General features: G+C 37.0%; 1 protein-coding gene and 1 long non-coding RNA gene across 10 annotated transcripts in view; one reads left to right on the top strand and one right to left on the bottom strand.

Moving 5' to 3' along the window:
* Positions 1-24,360, bottom strand: part of LOC107224685 — a 156,843-nt gene that overhangs the window by 75,068 nt on the left and 57,415 nt on the right. For all 9 annotated transcript variants that reach the window (XR_006905216.1, XR_006905221.1, XR_006905223.1 and 6 more), the window contains one exon: positions 14,148-14,315. This is a non-coding gene — a long non-coding RNA (uncharacterized LOC107224685). The remainder of the gene's footprint in view (positions 1-14,147; positions 14,316-24,360) is intronic.
* LOC107219353 (B-cell receptor CD22) overlaps positions 1-24,360 on the top strand; it is a 115,550-nt gene that overhangs the window by 39,326 nt on the left and 51,864 nt on the right. Inside the window, exon 2 of the mRNA XM_046744895.1 lies at positions 15,148-15,280. Coding sequence (XP_046600851.1) covers positions 15,148-15,280 — 133 coding nt within the window. The remainder of the gene's footprint in view (positions 1-15,147; positions 15,281-24,360) is intronic.

Genomic DNA, 24,360 nt, shown 5'->3' on the forward strand with positions numbered 1-24,360 from the left:
CCACTGTGTGCAGAGTAAAATCTTCTACATTTGTAGTTAAAAAAAAAAAAACATTGGTTGACATGGTTTCTTTTTTTATCAAAAAAAGCTTTGACGCGTCCCTCTTTTCCTGCAGTTTTTAGTAAAATCAGCTATATTTCTTTTCTCCTTATATCCGGTCACCAATACTGTCATTTCAAATTATCCTATGCATCATGTTCACCGAGGCAACGCAGTTTTGAAACCCCCCTGAAATTCAGCTTGCCAAAGCTACGAGATAAAAATAAAAAAAAAAAATATATATATATATATATATACAATAATATAAAAGGTAAGACGTAGAAAGTAGTTTAGGGAAAATTTTTGCGAATCTGGAAGGGTGTAAATCATGTTTGGTGAAATACACGTCGCGTAGGTTCCGCGAGGATCGAAAGAAGGGTCTGAGAAATTGGTTTAGACGACATCCGCCAGGGGCGTGGGAAACGGTCGGGCGACGCCACGAAAGGAAGAGAAGAAGAAGAAGAAGAAGAAGAAGGAGAAGAAGACGATGAAGAAGACACACGCGGCGGTATTAAGTTAGAGGCCTACTGCAATATATGCCCGGCAACCCGAGCCACGCTGGTGAAAAACTATACGGCGCTATTAAAGCCATAAATTTGGAATTCAATAACACTGAAAACAGAGCGAACGAGTGCTTCGCTCACGCACGTTATATCCGCTCTGCTCTCCTTTTCGGCCTCACTTTCGGCTTAATTTTACGCTGGAATCGTGCGCTTCGTTCTAACGCTGAAACAGGTATCAGGTTCCAGGCATATAATATACCAGATGCACTGAACGAAAAAAAAAATAAAGGCCAAACAAAAAATTTTAAAACAGGGAGACCATGAATATATGTGTGAAAGAGAGAAAGAGAAAAAAAAAAGAAACAATTGGGAGTGGGGTGGAAATTTGGAATTTCAAAAGCTCCGAATGCACCGAATACCCAATTTTTTTATGGACAAAGTTGAGGTGAAGACATTAAACTTTTTATTTTTATATTTATATTGATTGAGCGAAAATTTTTGACAAGCGGGCGAGTTTTTTTTTTTTTTTTTTTGCGCTGCGCGTATTGCTCCTGCTATGGTATTATGAAATTTCTATGAAATGAAAATAGTCAGTTGCAGTTGGTGTAATCACATTTTTCACAGTGAAGAAATAATGAGCAGCGTGACAGCAGAAACCAAATTTTTCACGGTGATTTTACCCAAAAAAAAAAAAAAAGAAAGAGAAAAGTATACACCACGTGCATTGCATAACGAATAGAATTTATGGAACATGGAAAACAAAACAGCTGGAGAAAAATCTGAATAACGAATAAACAAAAATGAGCAAAAAAAAAAAGAAAACGGTACGCTTGAATAAAATAAAATTGAAAAATATCAAAAATCCTTTCGGAGCTTTCGTAAAGTTTTATCCGGCTTAATTGCATTGTCTCCCGTATATATTTATTATATTTATTATATATATATATAGTTATATATATATATACGAAGTATAACAATGGGCGTTGCATTGTTTGCATCGATGTACGTCAAGCGTAAAGAATTGTTCACAATTTTCTCCTTTCTCTCCCTTATTAATGATCATAATTCATTTTTATAAGTGCAGGCTTGAAAAATATTGCACAACAAAATTCAGGAGTAATTCAAGCACGATGTGTATGGAATAACAAGTGTGAAAAAATAGATTTTACAAAACGTGCTATCCTCGTTTCGCTTCTGTAAAAAAAAAAAAAAAAAGGATGAGCTTCTAGCCAGCATATATGACGAATCATACATGAACGTTCGTATTTACTTGCCTATATGTATGTACATACATACATACGTTATTTACACAGAGATTATTATGCGCAGGGCACCCTCGGATTGCTCATTGGATGCGCGTGTTATTAATCCAACGACGCATAAGTGCCCATTACATTAATATTATACATAAACGCGTGTATGCATCTATGCATAAGTATTTCCAGTTGTATGTGCATAGCTGATGGATGCTCAAAATGGATGAGGGATAATTAAAACATGAATGAATGGCTAAGCTGAGCTTTGAGCAGAACGGATTTTAACGTTTTAAATTTTACCCTTCCCTAGTTCTCTCTCTCTCTCTCTCTCTCTCTTACCGACTCTTTCTTTCATTCGTTTTTCAGTTTTATATATAATTTCACGTACTATAGAGAATGCATAGCTTAGTCCCAATTACTCAAGTAATTACCCAACTCTCGAATTATTCGCTCGCATTGTTTCGTTGTTCGTATTCTCTCTCTCTCTACCTCTATCTCTTGATACTTTTATTTCATTGGCTGGAAACGGATTTTTCAATGAATTTTTTAACAGAAGAAGTTACTAAATCGAAATGATGTCTGTTCTTTCACCGTTTTTCAAATTTCTGTAACGGAAACGGACGATAACGTGTTGCATAATAATGATAATAATAATAATAATAGTAATAGTCGTAGATTGAATTTGAAAAACGAGATTAATCGATACAATGCGAACAGTGTGATAAAATATATGAAATTGATAGGGTACAAAGTGAGATGCATTTTTTTTTTTCTCTCTTTTGGTTCATACATGGAAATTGATCGACTCAAGAGACTGGCGTAAGGATTTGGTTCAAAAAACACGTCAGATTTCAGCGTAAACATTATATGTAATAATTTTAAGTCTGGACCGATTGAAAAAAAAATATTTGGTTTTTTTTTGAAATTTTCTTGACGATCTAAAACTTTGCTCAAACGATATGAAAATTCCCAAGAAATTCTCAAAACTTGGATTTTTTATTTGGGACATTTCTAGACTGAATTTGATATAAAGTAATGAAAAAGATAAAATCGTTGAATAATCGAACCAGTCTAGAAATGTTTTAAGTGAAAAATGAAAGTTTTGAGAATTTTTCGGGAATTTTCATACCGTTCAAACCATGTTTCAGTTGACAAAAAATAAATCGAAAATGCTGAAGATAAATTTTTAAAAAATCGGTCCAGTTTTGAAATGTTCAGAACAGACGTTTGTTTAGAATGATGTTTAGAATTTCAAATACGGTCCTTTGCAAAATTACTTTCAAATATTCATAAATAATTTCAGCAGTTGAATGAAAAATGTGAAAAAATTCAGGGTACTATATTTTAGAATCGGGAGAGTTGGGAAATTTTTTTTAAACACAATAAAAAACGGCGAGGATCAGACGAAGGTCAAGTTCGCATGGAATCCCCCATAAACAAACCTTGTAATTAGTACCTCAAGTACAAAAAAAAAAAAAAAAAAAGTGAATCCCTCTAACGTGTTTGCTCTACGAACAGTCGGTCCTGCGGCAATGAGGCAAATAATAAAACGGCGCGCCGGCTTCCAAGGCAGGCAAATAAGCTTCGAAGCCGAAGGGACCAACCGGCGGATGTATAATTAGAGTAATCACTGGTTAACGACAATTGGCAACCGCAAAATCTACCTGAGTACCAAATTCAATTTATCAAGAATACGGTAGCGAGTCGCGAAGCTTCGGGGTATAAAGCTTGCTGCCGCTCGATTCTCGCGAGGCCCCGAAACGACCTTTGTAATAGCCGACGATAACGGACCGATTCTGAATAACGTTAACAACAAATGGAAACATCTGTAATGGACCGTCATTGAACCGCCTAACCATGGTGACCCCGACAGTTGGGAAACTCTTGTCAGTAATTTCCATCGGTTTCATGTCGCGGTCGAAGAGAGACCGAGCTCGGTTTCATCGATATTGAGCAGCCCTGTCACAATTGCCTTCGTTCATTTCCATCCCAACTTTCATCCGCGATAAAAATTTTCCACGGTCATTCGAATGGCGAAAAACCACGAGATTGAACCAAGTTCTCGATCGAGTCAAGATCAATTTTAACCCTTTCAGTCACGCGATTCGGTGTTTTTTTTTTCTTCCTTTGGCTCGGAATTAAAAAAAAAAATTTAACTTTATAAAACTATGAACAAACCTTCAAAATTAGGTGGAAACGGGATTAATTATCTATCTATGATAAAAATTTCCCACGCTAATTCGAATGGCGAAAAACCACGAGATTGAACCAAGTTCTCGATCGAGTCAAGTTCAATTTCAACCCTTTCAGTCACGCAATTAAGTTTCTTTTTTCTTTGGTACGGATTTTAAAAAAACTTAATTTAACATAACTGTGAATAATCCCTTAGAATGGGGTGAATTCTGTTTTCCAACAAATGAATTCCAAGCGTTTTTAGTGTACGGTGATGATTAAATTTCTCCGCTACCTAATTACGTTCACGAAAATACGTTTTCTTTTTTTTTTTTTGTTTTTTGCATATGTTTATTTATAACAATTATAAACAATTATGCATTCACAAAAAATGCTAATCATTCCAAAATTTCAGTATTTTTTTATCTGAAAATGCAAACAAGTCAGGATTTTGCTTGGAATGTAAAATAAATTACAAAAAAAGAAAAATAGTGCCAATATAGTGACTTCTGTAACTGAAAGAGTTAACTAATGATTTAATTTCGAATTGTGAGAGACTCAAAAGTTTCGAAATCTCGGACTAACCAAGTTTTCAAATTTCAAAGTTAGTCTTCCTTTTTTCTTTCTATCTTCGGGAAACCAGATATCGTATGAATACTGAAATTGTCAACCCGATTTCCACCGTGTTTTGTATAATTTTTTAGAACTGTTAGTATATTTTACCGGTCTGTGTTTATTTTTACACACTTTTACTTGTCGTCGTCTCTGCTTTTGCGATATGGTAATAATTTCAGAAGCATTAAAACCTCATTAAAACCAAGTTTTATGTGTAGAACTTTACGCGCTGGTAAAATTGTCGACTTCGTCTCAAGATGAACGGAGAATTTCAAGTGAAAATTAAAAGCACTGACGACGGTGGTTATACCAGAATTTTAAGTGAAAAACAATTACGCAATTCCATGTCAAATCGTGAGAAGAAAATTTGACTGGTAAAAATATTTTTCTCAGTCAGTTTATCGGGACGAAAATATAAGTTTGTTGTTTCAATTTTTTCGAAGCTGGTAAAATTTGAAGAACCTAATTTCAATCATCGAGAAAATAAAAAAATCATCATCACAAAAACCGAATTACATTTATGAATGGAGTTAAATCTGTAAGGATAAAGAAATAAAATTACAATACGACTATAAATAGACAAACACAAGACAAATGTTTAATTGCTTAAAAAGAAAAAAAAAAAGAACCACCCAACAGGAAATACGTTTTCAAAAACTCATTAAACGTAAACTATAACCCAGTCCGCAAATTACGTGTCAACGTGTAGGTTGTAAACATGCGTCTAAAAATTGGCCTGGAAATAACTAGTAGCATATGGCTACAACACTTTTGTGGAGTGCGTTTTTCTCTTTTTTTCCGTAAAAAAATACGAAATTAAAAACAGTAAACCACACTCAAGTTTGATCACCATGTGCCGAATGCGAGAATTCTTTCAGTACGAGATGCGTGATTTAAAAATAAACCAAAAGTTTTAGAACTTTGGCTGCTTATTTATGTTTATTTATTTTTTCATCCCTTAAAAAATTATCTTCGACTACGACCCTTGTTCGAGGTATTTCTTCAATTGGACCCCGGACTTTATACAACGATATCCATTCACAAGGGTCATTCTTTGTCCACTCAACGAATTGGAGTGCCAAATCTTTACTTGACCTCCTCATCGATTTTTCGTCGACTTGTTCGTCGAATAGAAGCAACCGATGAACTAAGCTTCTCAGGATATTTGCCTGATTTTTTTTTTTCAATTTTACGCATTTCCAGATATCTTTGTAAATTTTCAAAACTTCAAAGTGAATTGATTTTGTTGATTGTACAAAAAATTAGAAAGAGAAACAGTCGATCGGAATAACTTGATCATTTTTGTTCTTTTCGGACAAAATAAATCTGGGGAGGTTTTTTTTTTTTTTAATACTAGTATTTCGAGACCAATTTCAGTATCGACCAGATTTCGAATTACGGACCCGAAATCTCTTTCGTTCGTAACAAGAGTTGAACTTCCCCTCAAGAGTTGAATAGCAAATAATGGGAATCTCGTTCGACACGGAAATTGTATTTATATAGGATAATATGGTCTGACCAAATCGAGTTTCTATATGAGAGCAACGAGACGCTTTGAGAACTTACAGAGCTAACAATTTGTCGGAAGTTCTGAAAAGAATTTGTATGCACTGTGGGGACAATTTCGCAACGATATTCTATTGTAAAAAACTTAATGGTTGATAACTCTCTTGAAACAGAGAAAGATCAAAATGGTAAAATTTCACAAAGCCAGAAATTCACAGTACTGAAATTCCTCGATCATTCGGAATTTCAATGTTTCAGATCTTCAACTTTTCTCATTTTCGCACTTTCGGAACTTCGACTTGTCGGAGTTACGCCCTTTCGGATCTTTGCACTTTCGGAACTTTGAGCGTTGGGTTTCGGACCCTTCCGAAACTTGGATGTTTCGTCAAAGTTTTATTTCTTTACTTCGAGTCTCGGGATTGAGCGATTCGGAATTTGGCGCTTTCGGAACTTTACAAATTTGGAATATCAACCCAGCCCCCGATATCCATTCGACGTACTACCATCGCGTAACCCAATTGCTAAGCGTTATCGATTCCGCCTAACGGACCCCCTCAACAATCGTGGTGTTCCTATGATTCCGGGTAAGGTGATTCATCAAACTTGCGAAAATTCTGTTCTCTGGTGGTGACGTAACGGAGTTGGTGGCGGTGTAGGTTTTCCCCGAGACGCGAAGGTGCCCGACAATCAAAACTTCTTTCGAACTTCTATAAAGTTATATAGGCACCTCCCTCAACGTTATACAGATGATATTTTTTATCTCTCGCCCAGCTATGTTGCTCGCTTGGGTTAACCAAGGTCCCTCATCTTTCCTCCTTGGAGAGAAGACGACGTAGCGGGTCGAGGACGCGGCTTGTGAAACGATATGCAGCTGGGGAGACACTTCCGAAAGTTAACTTCCGTACTTATCTCGTGCTTGGCTCGGTTGTTACTTCACTTACAGTTTTGGTACTTGCGCCAGATTAGACAAAGCTCCCATCCCATCCAAAACTCCTGACCTCACCACTCGCATTATTCTTTTCAGCGAAGAGACAAGCTCCGTCCACCGTCTGAAAAAGGGATGAACCAGGCTCTTCGACCTCTCATTGAATTGTCCTTCAAGTCCCACTGCCGCCAACCTTAAGCGGGGTTACAGCTTTGGTGGTCTAAGATCATACCGATTTTTAAGAGTTTTTTTCAAAGAAAATGAAAACACTCGGAGCAATATGAATTTAAATGATTTGTTATTTATGGTGTCGGGTACATTTTATAATTTCTTCCTTGAAATTAATAACAAAATGACGGCATGGCGCAAACAAGTAGCGAAGTACCACGTTTTCAGTCCAGTGGCGCAGTGGTCAATTCTTGTCCGATCAATTTGAAATTTTTACACCATATTTAAAACCTGTTTATCGAATCAAGTTCGTGGTTATATGTTTGAATTTGAATCCCAAAATTTTCTGCTAAGAATTTTTTGACCATTTTTTGTTCGCAAACGTGTATGTTTGAATCGAATTAAAAAAAAAAAAAAACATTTGATCTACAAAATTAAACACAAAAAAGTGTTTGAACTCAAAACACATTTTCTATATGCCACAAGTTGTACAGTGATGTCAGGAGATTCGCCATCCCAAAAGCCCTCAACTTGGAAGTCGTTCTCTACGAATATTAATTTCAACGAAAAAATTATAAAATATATTTGAAACTACGAATAATAAAGACCTAAAACTCAAATCACGCAAAATTTTCAATTTTCTCTAGAAAAAAAATACCTGCTGAGAGTGGGTATGATTTTAGACCTTCCAAGCGAGTTGCTATTTTCTAAACTCTTGCTTCTCATTCTCGTCGTTCCAACAGGTCGACTCATTTTTTTTTTTGAGTCTTCAACTTCACGCTGTAACCAATCTATGACACCTCAGTCGCTGTTAAAAATTTCAAAAATAATGGAATTTCACTGATTCCTCTCAAAATTCACAAGTCTTAGATACAGCTGAACGGATTTAATGTGAATCCTTCACCCCCGACCTTCAGGAATCCGAAGAATTCGCCCCGGTAGTATCAGAGTGTTGTTAATATCACCTGAAGTGAGGTCAAGGGTGAAGCCGGACAGAAGCCGTAGATTAGCCGAGTACATCGGAGGACATCCGAGAGTGAACAACTTCAGGAACCTTCCAAAAAGCAGCGTGCCCGAACCTTTGTTACCAAGAGAGGTCAAGGCTCCTCAACGAACCTTTGAACGGTCGTTATAGAGGACGGGAACGAACATCGATGTGACAAGGGTCCTGGTTTTTCACCAGCAAAATGGCGAGTGCATTTATAACGTTGTTGTTCGAACCGATCCTGATGATGTGATGAGATCGGATCGTGTCAATGAAGTGAGCGATTCCTTTGGAAGTGGATATTCATTCATCCGGATATTCGTTTCCATTTAGAATCCCGAGTGTGATTGATCGTCTGTCTTGTTTCTGGGTAATTCATTGTGCAATTGTTCGTTGTTGGCTTGCGAAAATCAGGTTAATCACTCTACTACGTGTAATGATTAAAATTCGAAGGAGAAACTTTGACTTGTAACCTATGTCATTTCGGGACATACCTTCGTCACGTGTGGTCCGGAGCCTCTATTAGGATCGGATTACACGGGTTGACACATTTCACAACATACGCATAGGTTCATGGAACAACAAGAAGTCAGGTATTGTAATTGATTTATTTGATTCATTAATCATTATCACGCGTTTACGACGCGAGGTTTTCCTTGAAGTTTAGCGGGATATAAATACATGTATACCTTCTAGTTCGATCCTCGAGATTAGGTGAAAAGAGGACATCGTAGTTGGTAAATAATCAGGCTTTAGCAAACATTGAGTCGGGCTTTTGACACCGCGTTAAGGGTGAAACGCGGTCTGTTGCTTTTCGGTCGTGTTGAAAATAAACTCCGGATACACCTGACAAAATTTGAGAAGGTCGGAAGAAAAGGGCGCGGCTATTTCCCTCTCGCTCCACTCGGTTCCCTTGGCCCCTCTCATTTTCCCCCATACGTGAAAGGTGGAAACGAGAAGTTTGCGTCGGTGGCTACGCGGGGTGGAGAAAATCCTCCACTCAGGAGGGCTAAAGGAGCCTCAAGAAGCTCTCTCTTTCACGGAAGGTGAGTGCCAACGCGTCGCGTAGCGCCTCGCGAGGATAATAAGATAAGGAAGAAATTTTGGGAAGTGTGTGTGTGTATATACGCAGGCTTGGAGCAGAGGCTTATCGAAAATGCGTCTAGAAGCGTGTCGCCGGGGGTAAAAGAAGGGGGAATGAGGTTCGGAACGAGGCGCGAAAGGTAGAAAGAAAAAAATTTATGAATGCGTTACGCATCGAGTAGAGTAGGGGAACATATGAAAAACCGTCCATTAGGGTGCTCCTTATTTAAGGTGTTTACGATTTTTTCCGCTCCATCCCCCAAATCAATTTCAAATAGTTCAAAAACATTTGTATAATTTTTTCAGATTTTTACCTCAACTCTAAGATAGTTCGCTCGGGGATCAAAATTTTTCACGGGAATAACATTTTTTCTCAGTATATGTTTTATTGTAAAACTAATAATGTTCCAAAAAATCTATAACTGCTAGGTTTTAGTCGACATTAATGCTATTACCTGAAAAACAAATACACGTCATCGTACCAGTCGATCTAGACGAATTACAATTCTTCCGAATAAAAGAAAAAAAGCCAGATTTCGAAGGTGTGCAATTCGTCTAGATTGACTGGTATCATGATGTTGATTTTTTTTTCAGATAGTAGCACTAATTCCCACTAAAACCTAATAGTTGCAAATTTTTTGGAACATTATTACTCTTACAATAAAGTATATACAGGCAAAAAAGTTTTTTAGAGTGTTATTTCCATGAGAAATTAAGCAATTGTTTTTTAATTATTTGAATTTAATTTGGGGGGTGGGACGGAAAAAGTTCGTCAACACCCGTAATACAGCCATTTCAGTAAGCTTTTCTTTCTCGAGAGAAGGTACATAATTACAAGAATCTTATAGCGGGGTCCAAGAAGCCGAAAGACAATCTAGAGATACCTAAAGAGGAGCTCGATAATAAAAACAGTTCAACAACGTCAAATTGAGCGTAAAAGAACCTCTTGTTTGAAAAGGAATCTGTCGAAGAACCGCTCCACCATGTTTAATTGAAAGCTCGATAACCACCCTCGGCGCTTCACGTGCCGGAACTTTCTTCTCGGTAATCGTGCAGGTAGTTCAGGCAATAAAGCATCAGTCACGGCAGACTTAAAATTTAAAACATGTCTGGGGGCTCATTCGAGGAATTCACAAGAGCTTCGGGGTTTCGTAGGATTTCTTGGGCTGGGTAAAACATGAGAACTTTATGGATCCATTCGTTCTAGATCGATATGGCAACTGCCATCACCTGCCGAGTGTTTCTACTGGTTTGAGAACAAACTTGATCATATGATCATATCACTTCACGGATCCTTTCATCCAAGGTCAATATGACCACTGTGATCAGCTGCAGAGTGTTTTTAATGGTTTGGGAATAGACTTGACCATATGACTTTATGGATGCTTTCGTCCAAGATCGATATGACAACTGCCATCACTTGCAGAGTGTTTCTACTGGATTAGGAACAGACTTGACCATATGACTTTGAGGATCCATTCGTCCAAGATCGATACGACGACTGTCATCGCCTGTAGAGTATTTCTACTGGGATGGGTACAAGCATAACCAAATGAGAGTGAGGTAACCTGCACATACATGGAGGTTTTCGACGTCGGATGCTTCATCGGCAAGGGACGTGAGCCAGGGACGCTCGTTCATCCATAAACGAAGGGTACACGTGGTTAAACCGACGAAGTGACAGAAGTGTCACCTGCGTCTTGACCAGATCAATCATACAGCCCAGCCGCTCAGCGCGTGCTTTTGTTGGATCAAGTTTGTGGGCGGAGGGTCAGGACGGCCGGATTCCCGAACCCGTCTTGCGGATCCCGTAGGTGTAATCCCTCAATCTAAGCAAAGGCGGGTCCGGAACGGTTCCTTGTAGACAGAACCTCCGAAATATTTTGTCAGTGCACACAATGGAAGGGCTCGATATCTCAGGGGCGCCGCAAAGCCCTGCTTCCAAGGACCGCGTGAATTTTCAACCGTTGACAAGGATCTTTATCAACTCGCGTTCATTCTCCGCGTTGACTTTTTACAAACATCTTGAAAATCCTCGGAGGCTCGAATTTGAACTCGTGAAACTATCCTCAAGCCACGTAAAACTAATAACGCAAGATGATTATTACGCGTTACAAGAAGTTCTCAGAATCATTCCTCTAATTGAAGCCCGTTCAATTTATGCCGAGTGAATTTACGCCAGTGAAATTATCCACTACCTCGGATCGAGTACCTGCTCTAAAACAAGTTTCTCTTAAAGTTCAGCGTCAAGATCTTGAACGAGATCTTGTATCTAGGACTCCCTTCAACCAAGTAATTTTCAGATTGAACCAGAAGGTCAGCATCAAGGTTGTCAAACTTTCGCGACGTTTCAACACTTTTTCGTGTTATAAAGTAAAGTTTGAACGCCGTTAAATTACAAGTTGAGACATACGCGTTAGTGTGGTACTAATGTACAGGGTCAAAAAAAAAAAAATCACGTCGGCGCTTGCAAATCGGTACCAAATGGTAAAAAAAAAATTACTCAATTTTTTTGGACTTTTATTTCATTCCCCCTAGTTTTCCGATTCAAGCAGAAAGATTCAACTTATTATAAGAAAAATATGCTCTATATTCACTATATGTCGTACTAAATTTTATTTAAAGGTTATTCGTAGGCAAAAAAAAAAATCCATATTCTCGAATATTCAGTGAGTGAATGAGGATATTTATCAATAATTTGAAGCATTCCGCTCAAACAGGGAGACTAAGGGAATGAAATAAAAATCTGAATAAAATTAGGGATTTCTTTTTCACCATTTCGAACTGACCTAACAGGTTCTACCATGAGTTTTTTTTTATTCGTTAACCCCATATAAGGACCACCTTGATACTCGTGTACGGCATGAATATTCTGTCGGTAAATCTTCTGTGCTAGAGAAAAAGTAAAAAAAAACTAGGGCTGCAGCTTATTAAATTCTCGGCGGAAGTTATTTCCCTCGCATATCGGCCCATCCTCGACCTGTCATCGGCACGTAAACTAGCTCCGCAGCTTCATTAACCGCGAAGCGATGGGTGACTTCAAGGTTAATGAAATGAAGACGACGTGGTTACGGTGGCAGGGTCGAGCTAGGAACTGAAATCAATGACGGTCGAGAAGTTATGTCGGTACTTCCATCCATAATGATAAGCTCCTTGGGCTCGTGAACCGGTGAAGAGCCCTCTTCAGTGGTCGGGTTAAGTTGGGCGTCAGTCTTCCGCGTGGAAGTGTGGAAATCCATTCGACAAGTTTCGAACAGATCGAATAAGTTTAACGGTAGACTTTAGTACCAAAATTAACGGGATTAGAGTTCGGAACCGAAAACTGAAGTTAATCGAGTTGATATTCGTTGACAGAATCTCTTCTCAGGTACTTCGGTTGAAGGGAGGGTTTAAAATGGTACCTATTTTTACAAGTTCTTTTTTTTTTTTTTTAAAGAAGAAAAAGAAAATGAATACACTTGGAGCAATTTGAGTTTAAGGGCCCTGTTATTTATAGTTTTAAGGACTTTTTAGAATTTTTTCATTCAAATTAATAACAAAACAAGTATCGAACGACCACATTTTCAATCCGGTGGCACAGATTCCTTGGTCAATTTTCATCCGATACGATTTGAAATTTTGACACAAATTTTAAAAATTGTTTATCGATTCGAGCTCTTGCCTGGATTCTTGAATTTCAATCCCAAAATTTTTTTTAGCAATTTTTTGATCCAGAATTGAAATTTCTTGTTCATAATCGTATATCTTCGGGAAAAATTGTTTTGTTTCTAATAAATCCTCCATTTTATTATTAATTTCAATAAACAAAATTCTACAATATTCTTGAAATTATAAATAATGAAGCTCTCAAACTCAAATTGCTTCGAATATTTTCATTTCGTTAAAAAAAAAAAAACTCCTAAGACAGTAATGATTTTTAACCTTCCCTCCTTCCCTCAATATCAGCTTTACAAGGATTATCCAATCTTTCTAGATACCGTGTAATTTTTATATTTTATTTTTCATCTCATACTCGTAAAATTTGTTCAATTTTCACGGAACAAGGCTCATCCTAACAGGAGATCATGGTTTGCAAGTTCGCTGTCAGCGGGAGCTTCAATAGCATCTTGAAATACTGTTTTCAAAAGTGTCGGAAGCTCTCAAAGCGAACGGAGACATAATTTCGGGATGATCAGGTGCGAGCGGTAGTGTGTGCGTGCGTGCGTGTGTACGTCACTGCGTCGTTAAGACGGCCAAGTGAAGTAGAGAGAGAGAGGAAGAGAGAGAGAGAGAGAGAGAGCAGTAATCCTCTCGGCGAACCCTTAACTTTAGACAGTAAATTAATTACCCTACTCTTCGAGCAGGTTAATTATTAACGAGCCTGTAGTAAGTGGAGTGTGAACATTTTACGCCTCCGTAACGAGCTTTGCCTACTATCCTCGCCTTTCCTACTTAGGACTACTTTACTCCACTTCTCGCATCACCTCGTTCTGGATCTACGGAGACCAAAAATAGATCCTCGAAGTATCGCCCCTCGTCTTCGCGCAGCTGTAGATCAGTACTCCACCCTCTTATATATATATATATGTGTGTGTGTGTGCGTGTGTGCACCCTCTCATAGAAGTCCCGATAGGCTATCGCCTTGACTGACGCTTCGCACACTTTTTACTCCAGTCAAGTTTTTCAACGCTCGTAAAAACCTTACACGGAAGTTTTACTCTCGTCGATGATACGCGTTTCAAATTATTTCGTTGGTAATTGCGACGATACTGTAGGATTTTTTATTTATTTTTTTTCTCCCATATTTATCGGACTCCGAACACTGCCGCTGAAATGTTTTGACGTTCTGTTTCACGCTCACTTAATGCCACCCAGTGGAAATCATTAATGATTAACTACTCGAGTCAAATAATTACCTTCACCAACTACACGCCGAATTAATTTTGCGTGTCTACTAAGCGTAGTCGAGGCTCGACGTCTCTGATCGGTTGCGATGAAAAACGATGCATCCAATCTTCAACGGTTACGTTGATCATCTTCCATATTTATCTTCGATCAGTGTCTTGGGGTAGATTGCCATTGACCTGCAACAAAAGAAGAAACAAAACAATTTTTTCTTCTCCTTCTTATTGTTATGTGTAATTATAATATATTGAACGCTCTTGAATCGAAATATAGTAGTAAAAAATATGTACCACGGATACTTTTCACGTTTGAGGTTGGTTTTTTTTTTTAAATTACAACCAGACGCTAATCATAGCAACAATATTTGCTGAGAAAGAATTAGAAAGCTAAGAAGTTTAAGCGTAAAAATCGTCAGAAAATCTATTTACTAGTATAATTCTAGTTATTTTGCAGTTTTATTTCTTTTCATATCATCGATTGGAGATTCACGCCAAATCTCTCCTCTATCTAATTTCATCTTCAAAATCTCTTTCTATCAGTTCGAACTAGTTTTGTACGAACAGATACTATCCAAATAGATTAAAATAGTGTAAATCCAAAAAGAAAACACAGAAAATTCTGAATTTTTAATAAAAAATTAAAAAAAATAAAATCAAATGAAAAGCAGATATGGATTCGAAACATTAAAACCTTCGTATCTATAATGTATCTTTTTTTTTCTGTTTTTCAGAAAGGGGATTTCAGTAAAATTGTCGACACTCAAAATTAGTATCCGAAAAAATAATTTGGTGTTAGAAAAAATTTCTACCTTAACTGCAAATGGAAATTCAGTAGTGAAATTTGACTTGCATCCTGTTAATTTCAGCAGTCGCATAAAATATTCGCTCTAAACTCTGGCGGTATTTTCTGACAAATTTCGAAGCTTTTCTACGCCACGTCTCGTCTATAATTAATTCAATTGATTCGTACGAATGACTGTAATTGAAATGGATATTCTCCTGAATTTTTCAGTGCCGGCGAAGCTGATTTGGGCGGTCGAGGGTGACCACGTTGAGTTACCCTGTGACGTGACGCCGCCTAGACCGACGGATTCCGTCAGTATGGTCCTTTGGTTTAAGGATGACTCAGGAATTCCTTTGTACAGGTAAATATCCACGATCTTAAAGCTGAGGTGCTCGCCCCTGATTAAGTTCTCTCAAATTGTACGCGTGCAGGACGAAGTTACGACATTCCCGATTTCACTGCTCCACTTTCCTTTGCTCCACAAGTGCGAATATTCAGGTCGAATCAAATTCCGAACGTAATCGTAAGAGACAAAAAAAAAGGGTCGAAACAAAATATTGCGATCAGGTCGAAGCAAAGCTTTTATATTGAAAATAACCGCTTAAGACGAATTGTTTTTAGTTTTTAAATCTTGCGATTTAGATGGATCAATATGGCGAACGACGCGAATTCTGCAAAGTGGAAAACTTTCTCGATCCAGAAATTACAATGTTTTTTCTAAAATATCATGCATAATCATTAAAGATTTGAAAATATGGGTAGGGGTAAAGAAAAAAAAAAAAAAAAATAGAATTGCTGTTCAGAATATCGAATTTTCACAGACGCGAAAATCTTATTCGTGGAATTTAAAAATCTGGAAAGTCCAAGTATAGAAAATTGTAAATAGAGATAGTCGAAATACAGAATGACAAAATATATAAAGGTCAAAAAATAGAACGACAAAATCGAGAGGAATTCTGTAGATTCTAAAGTTTCTAGCATTCTACGTTCTGACCTTTCTAATCTTTCACTTTTCCTTACTTCGAATTTCGCGATTTTTAAATTATGGATAAATCAAGTGTTCCCTTTTTTAAAAAATCTCTACCGCGGCCCTTCGATTTTTCGATCTTCCTATACTTTCACCCCCACCATAAATATTATATATCATACCCAGATGAATATTTCAACTCGAAATCCTGGGCTTCTAATTGGACTGTTAAATTCCCGTATGCAAATTTTGATGTGTTTAAGCCCGTGTGCTATGTGATTTTGTTTCAGTTTTTAATAATTTCTCTCTCTCTCTCTCTCTCTCTCTCTCTCTCTCTCTCTCTCTCTCTCTCTCTCTCTCTCTCTCTCTATGTAATTCGAGGTAAATGATACCCGTGTGTGGTACGTAGGTACATATGTACCTACAATATGTAGAGAAACGAAGCGAGCAAGCTGCCGCGCAACGTTGAATATTCACTCGGGGTTAATGCAGGTGAGTTATTAACCCACAAAATACAGAACTCAAATCCATATTATAATTCAATTTCGTGAAATGGAACGCGAATATTTACGCTTACGTGAAACCAATAATTATTCCGTGCCATGTCTGTTACTTAAGCGCGTTTATGCGACTCCGTATTAGCTTCTATTGCGGCATGCGGGAATATTTCATTCAACCCTGATATCCTACATTTTCTTGCATCGCTGCATGCAGTCGCTAATCACGAGTTGTTGTATGCGTTTGTAACGGTTTGTTGTAGATATCGAGAATACAATTAAAATTGAAAATGAAAATCAAACAATCTTTTTTGCTCTTAAAATTCTCTTCAGAAATATTCGTGTGTTGTGTTTTTTTGTTTTTTTTTTTTTCTTTCCAATTCGAACAAAATTTTATCCAGGATATTTAAATATTTTTTCTTCGCAATTTACCGTTTGCGAATGTTTTGTATTTCAGTCTTTGATAATTCGAGGCAAGATGGATTTTTCAATTGTCTAATTTCGTTTAGAAAAATCTCCGCAAACAACTGTAAGAAAATTTCGCTATACCGCAAGAATAAATGTGTGAACAGTACCAAATAGTTAATAATCAGAATTATTCGTGTTTTTTTTTTATATTTTTTTGTATAAACAGGATTTTATTAAAGATATTTCAAAATTTTCTATCCGCAATTTACAGCTTTCACATGTTGTCCTTTACAGTCTTTAACAATCCGAGCGAAAACGGATTTTTCAATTTTCCGAATTCCGTGTAAAAAGAACTTTCTAAACAATCGAAGAAAATTCGTTATAACGCGAAAATAAATTTTTCAACCGTATCAAATGATTAATGATAGTTAGACGAAAGAGGTATCGATCTTTAAAAACCAATTGAATAAAAACATAATCGCATAGATGTATTACAACAACACCTCTGAACAAACTTCCGACGATTTTGACGCACTGCATCGAATGACGTAGGTGAGCAAAAGGCATCGACCTTTGAAATTGGTGCAGGTCGAGTTGATTGGGGAGGGTAATGGCATGCACTCACTCGCGGAATCTGAAGTATGTAAATAAACAGCTCGTTAAGTCGTGGAAACGTTAGAATTTCCTCGGTTCTCCAACGTTATTCATACACGATCCGTATATATATATATATATATATATGTATGTAGGTAGCTAGGTATATACCTGCAGAGCTGAAGGTATATTTTTCACATTTTTACTCTCTCTCTCTCTTTCTCTCTCCCCCGCAATGCAGTAGCCAAGAGATATTATCTCTCCGGTGGGAGGGAGGAGGTGGGGCAAGAGAGTGAACAAACATAAAAGCGTGATTATTTCTGAAATTACCTCGAGGCAAAAGAGTAAAAAAAAAAAAGTAAAAGAAAACGACGTGAAAAAAGCGGAATCGGTTAGGCAATTGCTTAAAAAAAAAAGATAAAAGTGGAAATAAAACAAAGCATTAAATCCACCTTTTCAAATTTTCACCCTCACGTTTCTTTTCTTTCTTCCTCTCTGTCGGTTTGAATAATTATTTTTTTAAACCCACGCCTGTGAAATATATCGGCATGTAAATTTAAATATTTTGAAAAAAAAACTCATTCTCTAAAATAATAACACACATCAAAAAGTAACGAAAAAATAAAAATTTCCGTTTCGTTTCTATTGACATGAATGAATTTTTATTCTATACACATCGAATAATAACCAAAATCTTTGTTTGTTACTTGTAAGGTTTGTTTTTGTCTTTTTTACGTTGATAAATAAGTCTTGAAGTTTTTGGTTGATATTAACTAATATGAGTGTCTACTCAAAAGAAAGAGGAAAAAGCTTTTCACCAAGATGTGATGAACTTTATCGTTATCAACTTTATCAGGGTCGGTATAATGAGAGCGCGATGAGAGATAAAAAGTCTATAAGAAAATAGAAGAAGTGCGAAATATATGAATTTTTAAACTTTGTTTATCGCTTCTTTTACATTTGTAGTTTACTATTAATTATTGGTTTTGAATAATAGTGATTTAAATTTAAAACAAAACCGAAGTTTGCTAAATTTTTATTTGTAACATGTATCCTAAATCCTAAACAATGTTCCGGTTTCTACAGAAAACAAACTTGATCCAATAAAACTATTTATTCCCGTCTCAACCATAAAGTTAATTTTTTCGACCTCAAAAGCGGGACAAAAGTGGCATATTTTTCCCGAAAATCCAAATCAGCTGGAAATATGAGCCTAATTTAAAAATCCCATTTTTCAAATAAATATCGCGGTCAGAGTTGACTCGGAAATAAAGTCCTGTATGTAACTCGGGAATAAAATTCGACTTTATTCCCTAGTGACGTAATGTGATATTCTTCATTTATCAGTTACATGGAAGAGATAAAAATTGGACATCTAGAATCCAGACTCAAAATGAAATAAAAATCGAAATATCATTCTTTGCCATGCCGCGTAACTTTGGTGCATGTGTTCATTGAATTCCATTCATTTGAACCGTCATATCGTTATGGAGTGGCGGCGATCAATACCTACGATAACTTTTCCGACAACTTTTCAATTAATAACTAACAATTATGCAAATCTAGCGTCGATGGCTGGGCGGAGGAACAACTTTGCCGAGTTGGTTTTACCGAGCAAAGTTCGCCGTTTGGATCCTCGATTAATCAAGGATCCAGTCATGCCGGGTACCTATTATATCGGCGTCGTTATAAGCGTGGACCAATATGTAACATTCCGTGAAACGCGACCTCGAACTGTCGTTGTTTCAATCTCTTACAATGCGCGATGCGCAACTTTGACAAGTTGGCGAGTAACGCGGACGACGTTCACAATCACATAACGAGTTGAATCAACTCTGAGTGTGAAAATTCATCAGCAACACGACACGATTTTGTTTAAATTATTGTTAAATCATTTTCCATATTATCGTATTAATTTTCTTCGAACGAATTTACCGGTTTTCATTGAAATTATGTGCTAAAATTTGATGAAAATCGTACAAAAATTTAGTCACGAAATTGAAAAAACGCACTAATTTTTTTTTTTTGTTTTTTGTGTCGATTATTTCCCAACACAATAATTCGCAATTCTTTTTTAGTCAATTGAAAAACAATAATTGTGGGAAGAGCAAAACTGTGAAAAATTTCAAGACAAAATTCTCGAAAATCTATGACGTCGGTAGAAATTGATGAGAAATTCGATTTCTAAAATCAACCATTATTAGATTCAATCAAAGTGAGAACATAATTATTTGGTGAACTGAAATTTCTCTGAAATTTTTTTTTGGTCAATCTCGAGAAACTTGTTTCAATAATTTCGAGACTATTGAGTAGCGAAAATTTTTTATCAGTGTACGATACAAAATTCTGAGTAATCGCAAACGCGAAATGAACACTTTAGAGTAACAGGGATGATTTTTGCAGGTGTACGTTTTTTTCTTTTTTTTCAACATGTCAACGGATTGAAAAATGTATGAAAATCCAGGCAATGTTTAATTATTCAAAACTTGGATGGAATATCGTTGAGTATTAGCAATACTAACAGAATGCTACTGAGTATCAACAATGTGATTGAAATATTCTTGAGCATGAGTAACGTTGATGAAATATTCTTAAGTATCATCAATGCGAACGTAATATTCGTGAGTATCAATAGCAATATGAATGCACGATTTCTGAGTATTGAATAAAATGTTCTTAAACAGTATTAATATGAACGGAATATTCTTGAGTATCAGCAATGGGAATGAGATGATCTTCAATGGTACAAAAGTAAATGAAATATTCCTGAGTATTAGCCATGTGAATGGAATATTCCCGAGTATTAGCAAAGAGAATAAAACATCCTTCAATAGTATAAATGTAAACGAAATACTCCTGAGTAATAATAGGAATACAAATAGATAATTTCTGAGTGTTTAACACCTTGGATGTAATATTCTGCAATAATGACAGCAATGTGGATAAAAAATATTCTTGAGTTTGAAAAAAAATTTCTCACGTTACGTTCTGTATAATTTTACAGAAACGTGTTAAATGTGACATGAAATTGGGGGGGCAATTAGTACAAAGTCGAGAGTAATCAGGAACGTGGAGAAAGAGAGAGAACGGGAATTGCCGTGAGATCTGAGGGCACAGAGTCCGGGGGTGTTTGAGGATTTGATCGAATCGAGGGTATCCCGTCTCTCGGAGCGATCCCGAAGGAGAAGAAGAAGAACAGGAATATCCGACACTCTCCCTTCGCCCATCGAAGCAGCGTCGGCTCGCCGCCACACATCCTCCGATATAGTGGACCTTCATTAAAGCAATCAGCTTAGTCAACGAGGCCGACAGTTTCGCTTCGCGGGCTTCTCGACTCTCGCGGATGCCGGGAAACTGCGTCCGGTGCTTTGGCAAAGTCCCTTGAATATTTAGGGAAGGTTACGAAGTAATGAATTGGATGCAAATTGTCGCTAATCCAATTTCAGATCTACGCGGTATAATCGCTGCTTGTAAGCTCTACATCCATCCCCTTTATATTGCATGTATGTATACGTGTGTGTAGGTGTGCCGTCAACGTTACACTCGTACATCAGCTAAATTATAGCTATTTCTAATCTAGCCGCATATTTCAACCGCTATTTAATTACCTCGTACATCAACGTGCCTGCTTACCTCGGGCTATGCAAGAGCACCGTATAAGCTGTCTGCGGTAATTATTATGCTTTGCGAAATTTCTTGAGAGGCGTTCTCTGACGGGGATAGAAATTATTGAACAATCTTCCCGATGTTTTGATCGTATTGTATTAACAGTCGAAAGCTTTCGCTCGCAACGAAACATCTTTCGTCTACAACGAGAGAAATTTTTAGTTCCGGTTACCGCTTGGTCGTTAGATATCTTCATTTTTTACCACAAACGAAAAATATAGTTCTAAGTAGAAAATGAAAATTAGTTTGATAGCTGTTACCGGAAACTCTAGTATCCGTTACTATTCTTTCTCGTTACGATCACTGTTGCTAGATTTTCTTGCAACCGTGGCGAAAATTTAACGCTCGTGCAAGAATAAATTGACGTTAAAGCCTTGTTTAACTAAAAAAAGTAGAGTAAACCTCAGAAGCTGATTTTGCGTTGCAATTATCGAAAAAGGATCGACGATAGCGCAAAATGTTTACGCGTACCTAGTTTTTCGTAATTCCAACAATATTCAAACAGTTTTTTTTAACGATACCTGTTTTACTCAATTTTTCTAGTTACTGCAACAAATGAAATTTTCCTCAGTGTAAAGTTAATTAATTGTTATCGACGATTTTACCATCCCATCAAAATCAATTCTATTCGAATTCTATATGAATTATCAGTGTTGCTAAACATTTCCTCGGTACCTTTTTCCACCAATTACACATTATCCGAAAAATTTGATGCTTTTCAGGAATGAATCGTTGACTCTATTAAAATTTTCTCATTGCTGTGCAATTTTAAAATTTCGAAAATTATTAATCACGTTATTTTACACAATTTATTACAATCGTGTTAATATACAGTAGTTTATTGTACAAACGCTGCAGGAGAGCTTATACTTTTGACGACATATTTTAGGATTATTTTGACCCTCGTACAGGGACTGGTTAAAAGCAGGCACGTAATCTCTGGCACGTGTAAGTAATTTATACGGATATAAAGTAACCGCTTAAGGAGGTTAGCTCAGCTCTATAAAATAAATTGTGTCGTAATTACGTTAATAGACAAAATTCACGGGTATGTAATAAATTCGCACAATCAATTGATTTTGAGTTCATAATCCCACTCGAGAATATTTTTGTCACACATTGTAACAGTCTGAAGTTGTAAGAATTTAGAAGAATTAGATAATGCGATAATTCCTTTCATAAAAATGTATTTTCTGATCCTGATCAATGTCTGTTGATTCTAACAATATCACTCGGCTGCTAATTATCACTGCAAATTACACGTTCGGTTATATTTCGAAATTTTTGAAACATCGATTGGTAAAATTCCGTGAAATTATTTTTGCAATTGTTTATTCCATCGCCCTGTGAATTTCCAAGAGTTTTGAGGAATTTTTATTCTTGTTTTCGTTCTAGCCTCGTTAAAGAAAAACTTCATTGATCTCTCTTCAAGTTTCTTTATCATTACGAAACTTAAAAGCAAGGAAATTAATAAGCACCTCTGTCTTATTATCAATGCATTCCTGTCCCAGTTGACTTGGGACAGTCCTTAGAGGAGGTGAAAATAAGCGGGACCTTAATCCTTCGCAGTTAGGTAAGGGAAAGGATCGAGCTGCCGGCGTGTGGCCGATGATTGAAATAATAATCAAGCTGGAAGAAAAGTTTCACGCAAACTTTCGGCAAAGTTGTCGTGACAGAAGTTGATCCTTGAAATTCTTGCTTCTCGCCTCTTTTTGCCTCTCCCTTAATTCCGAACTCTGATTGTATCGCCCCTTCCCTTCACTTCCTACCGCCCTCTTTTTCTTTCAATCGCCAAAAGCTACTCGAGCTTTGCAAGCTTTCGTTTCGTTTCGACGGGGCTTTTAGCAAATATGAAATTCGAGGGTAATAACGAAAAGTGATAAGCGAGATAGATGGACAGAGAGAGAGAGAGAGAGAGAGAGAGAGAGAGAGAGAGAGAGAGAGAGAGAGAGAGAGAGAGAGAGAGAGATCCCGATTTTCACAGTTAGAATTTCACAATAATTATTACATGACATTAAAGTTCAGGATTCAAAACTGTATACCGAAAGGTTTATCGTGGATTTTTTATAACGGTGCTAAAAATCTGAAAGTCTCTCGGAAAATGACATCAATATCATTGATTTCGATTTGATTTTTTTTTTTTTTTTTTTATGAACCGAAAATGAACGAGTTATCAGTCAGAGGGGTAACTTTTTCGGAAATGAATTATTCCTCAAATTTTCACGATTCTTTTCAATCAATTTGTTACTAACAATAAAAATCTATATCATATCGTAATAACTACTCTCGAGTATTGAACATCTATTACTACACTATCAGAAATAGTGAAGAAGAATAATGTAAGAATAATTGCCTAGACTATGTCTCAAAGGTCGAAAAAGTTAACGCCACACGAAGCAAGTTTTTCCCGTATCCCGTGTCCGATGTGTGCATTGCGTAATAATTTTTCGAGTATATCGTGCAAGATACGAGCCTTGAGTCCAGCAGGAGTTCCACTTCCTGGGTTAACGTATATTAAAAAGTTGGAACGGTAATTGGAAGCTGAGGATAAATAAGACGACAAGGCCGTATCGAGCAGCGTTATCAAAAAGCCGAAAATTGAAGGGTCCGACCCGAAGCCGAGGGCGAATATCATCGTGAAATTGAATTAGCGTGTGTACCTAGCCTGCCAGCCTGCCATCCAGCTCCGGAGGATATTCCGTATCAATTTTCGAGGGTATCTCTCAAGTATATAACCTTCGCAAAGAGAGAGGTGATGTTTCCTTTCATTTTTGCCCGCCTTTCGTTTTTTCTTTCTTTCTTTCTTTTTTTTTTCACCTCCGTCCTTTTAACTCGTCTTGTTTTTTTCTCCCGGCTCTTCCTACGATTGCGTAACCCGAGGCTCTGCCGACATAACAGATATTCACTCGATATTCAAATACGGTTATTCCGATATTCCAAAAATTTTACATACGTGTATGTACCTTGCGTATTTTTGCTAAAACTAAAATCGGAGTCTATTTCTGAATCGTTAAATTTTCTCTCAGAATTTTCGTTCAAGTCGCAACTGCGCGTAACGTAACGTTGCGTGAAGTAACAACGTTCCAAAGTTTGCTTGGGTTTCGAGTAACCCCGTGTAAGTAACGCGAAAGTTTCCGTCAAGTGTAATTGACTGGGGTTAACAGACCGCTTTGCATGATATTACGCGGTGGTTTTCTTTACGAAATTCAGCGAATGTCGGAAAGAAATTAACCTTGTGAACCTGAATTTTTTTCACCTTTCGAAGGCAAAAAAAAAAACAAATGTGGCCCTTGTGTCAGGCTCAAAACG

This window comes from Neodiprion lecontei, chromosome 7, assembly GCF_021901455.1.
Source record: "Neodiprion lecontei isolate iyNeoLeco1 chromosome 7, iyNeoLeco1.1, whole genome shotgun sequence".
In the NCBI taxonomy this organism is placed as follows: Eukaryota; Metazoa; Arthropoda; class Insecta; order Hymenoptera; family Diprionidae; genus Neodiprion; species Neodiprion lecontei.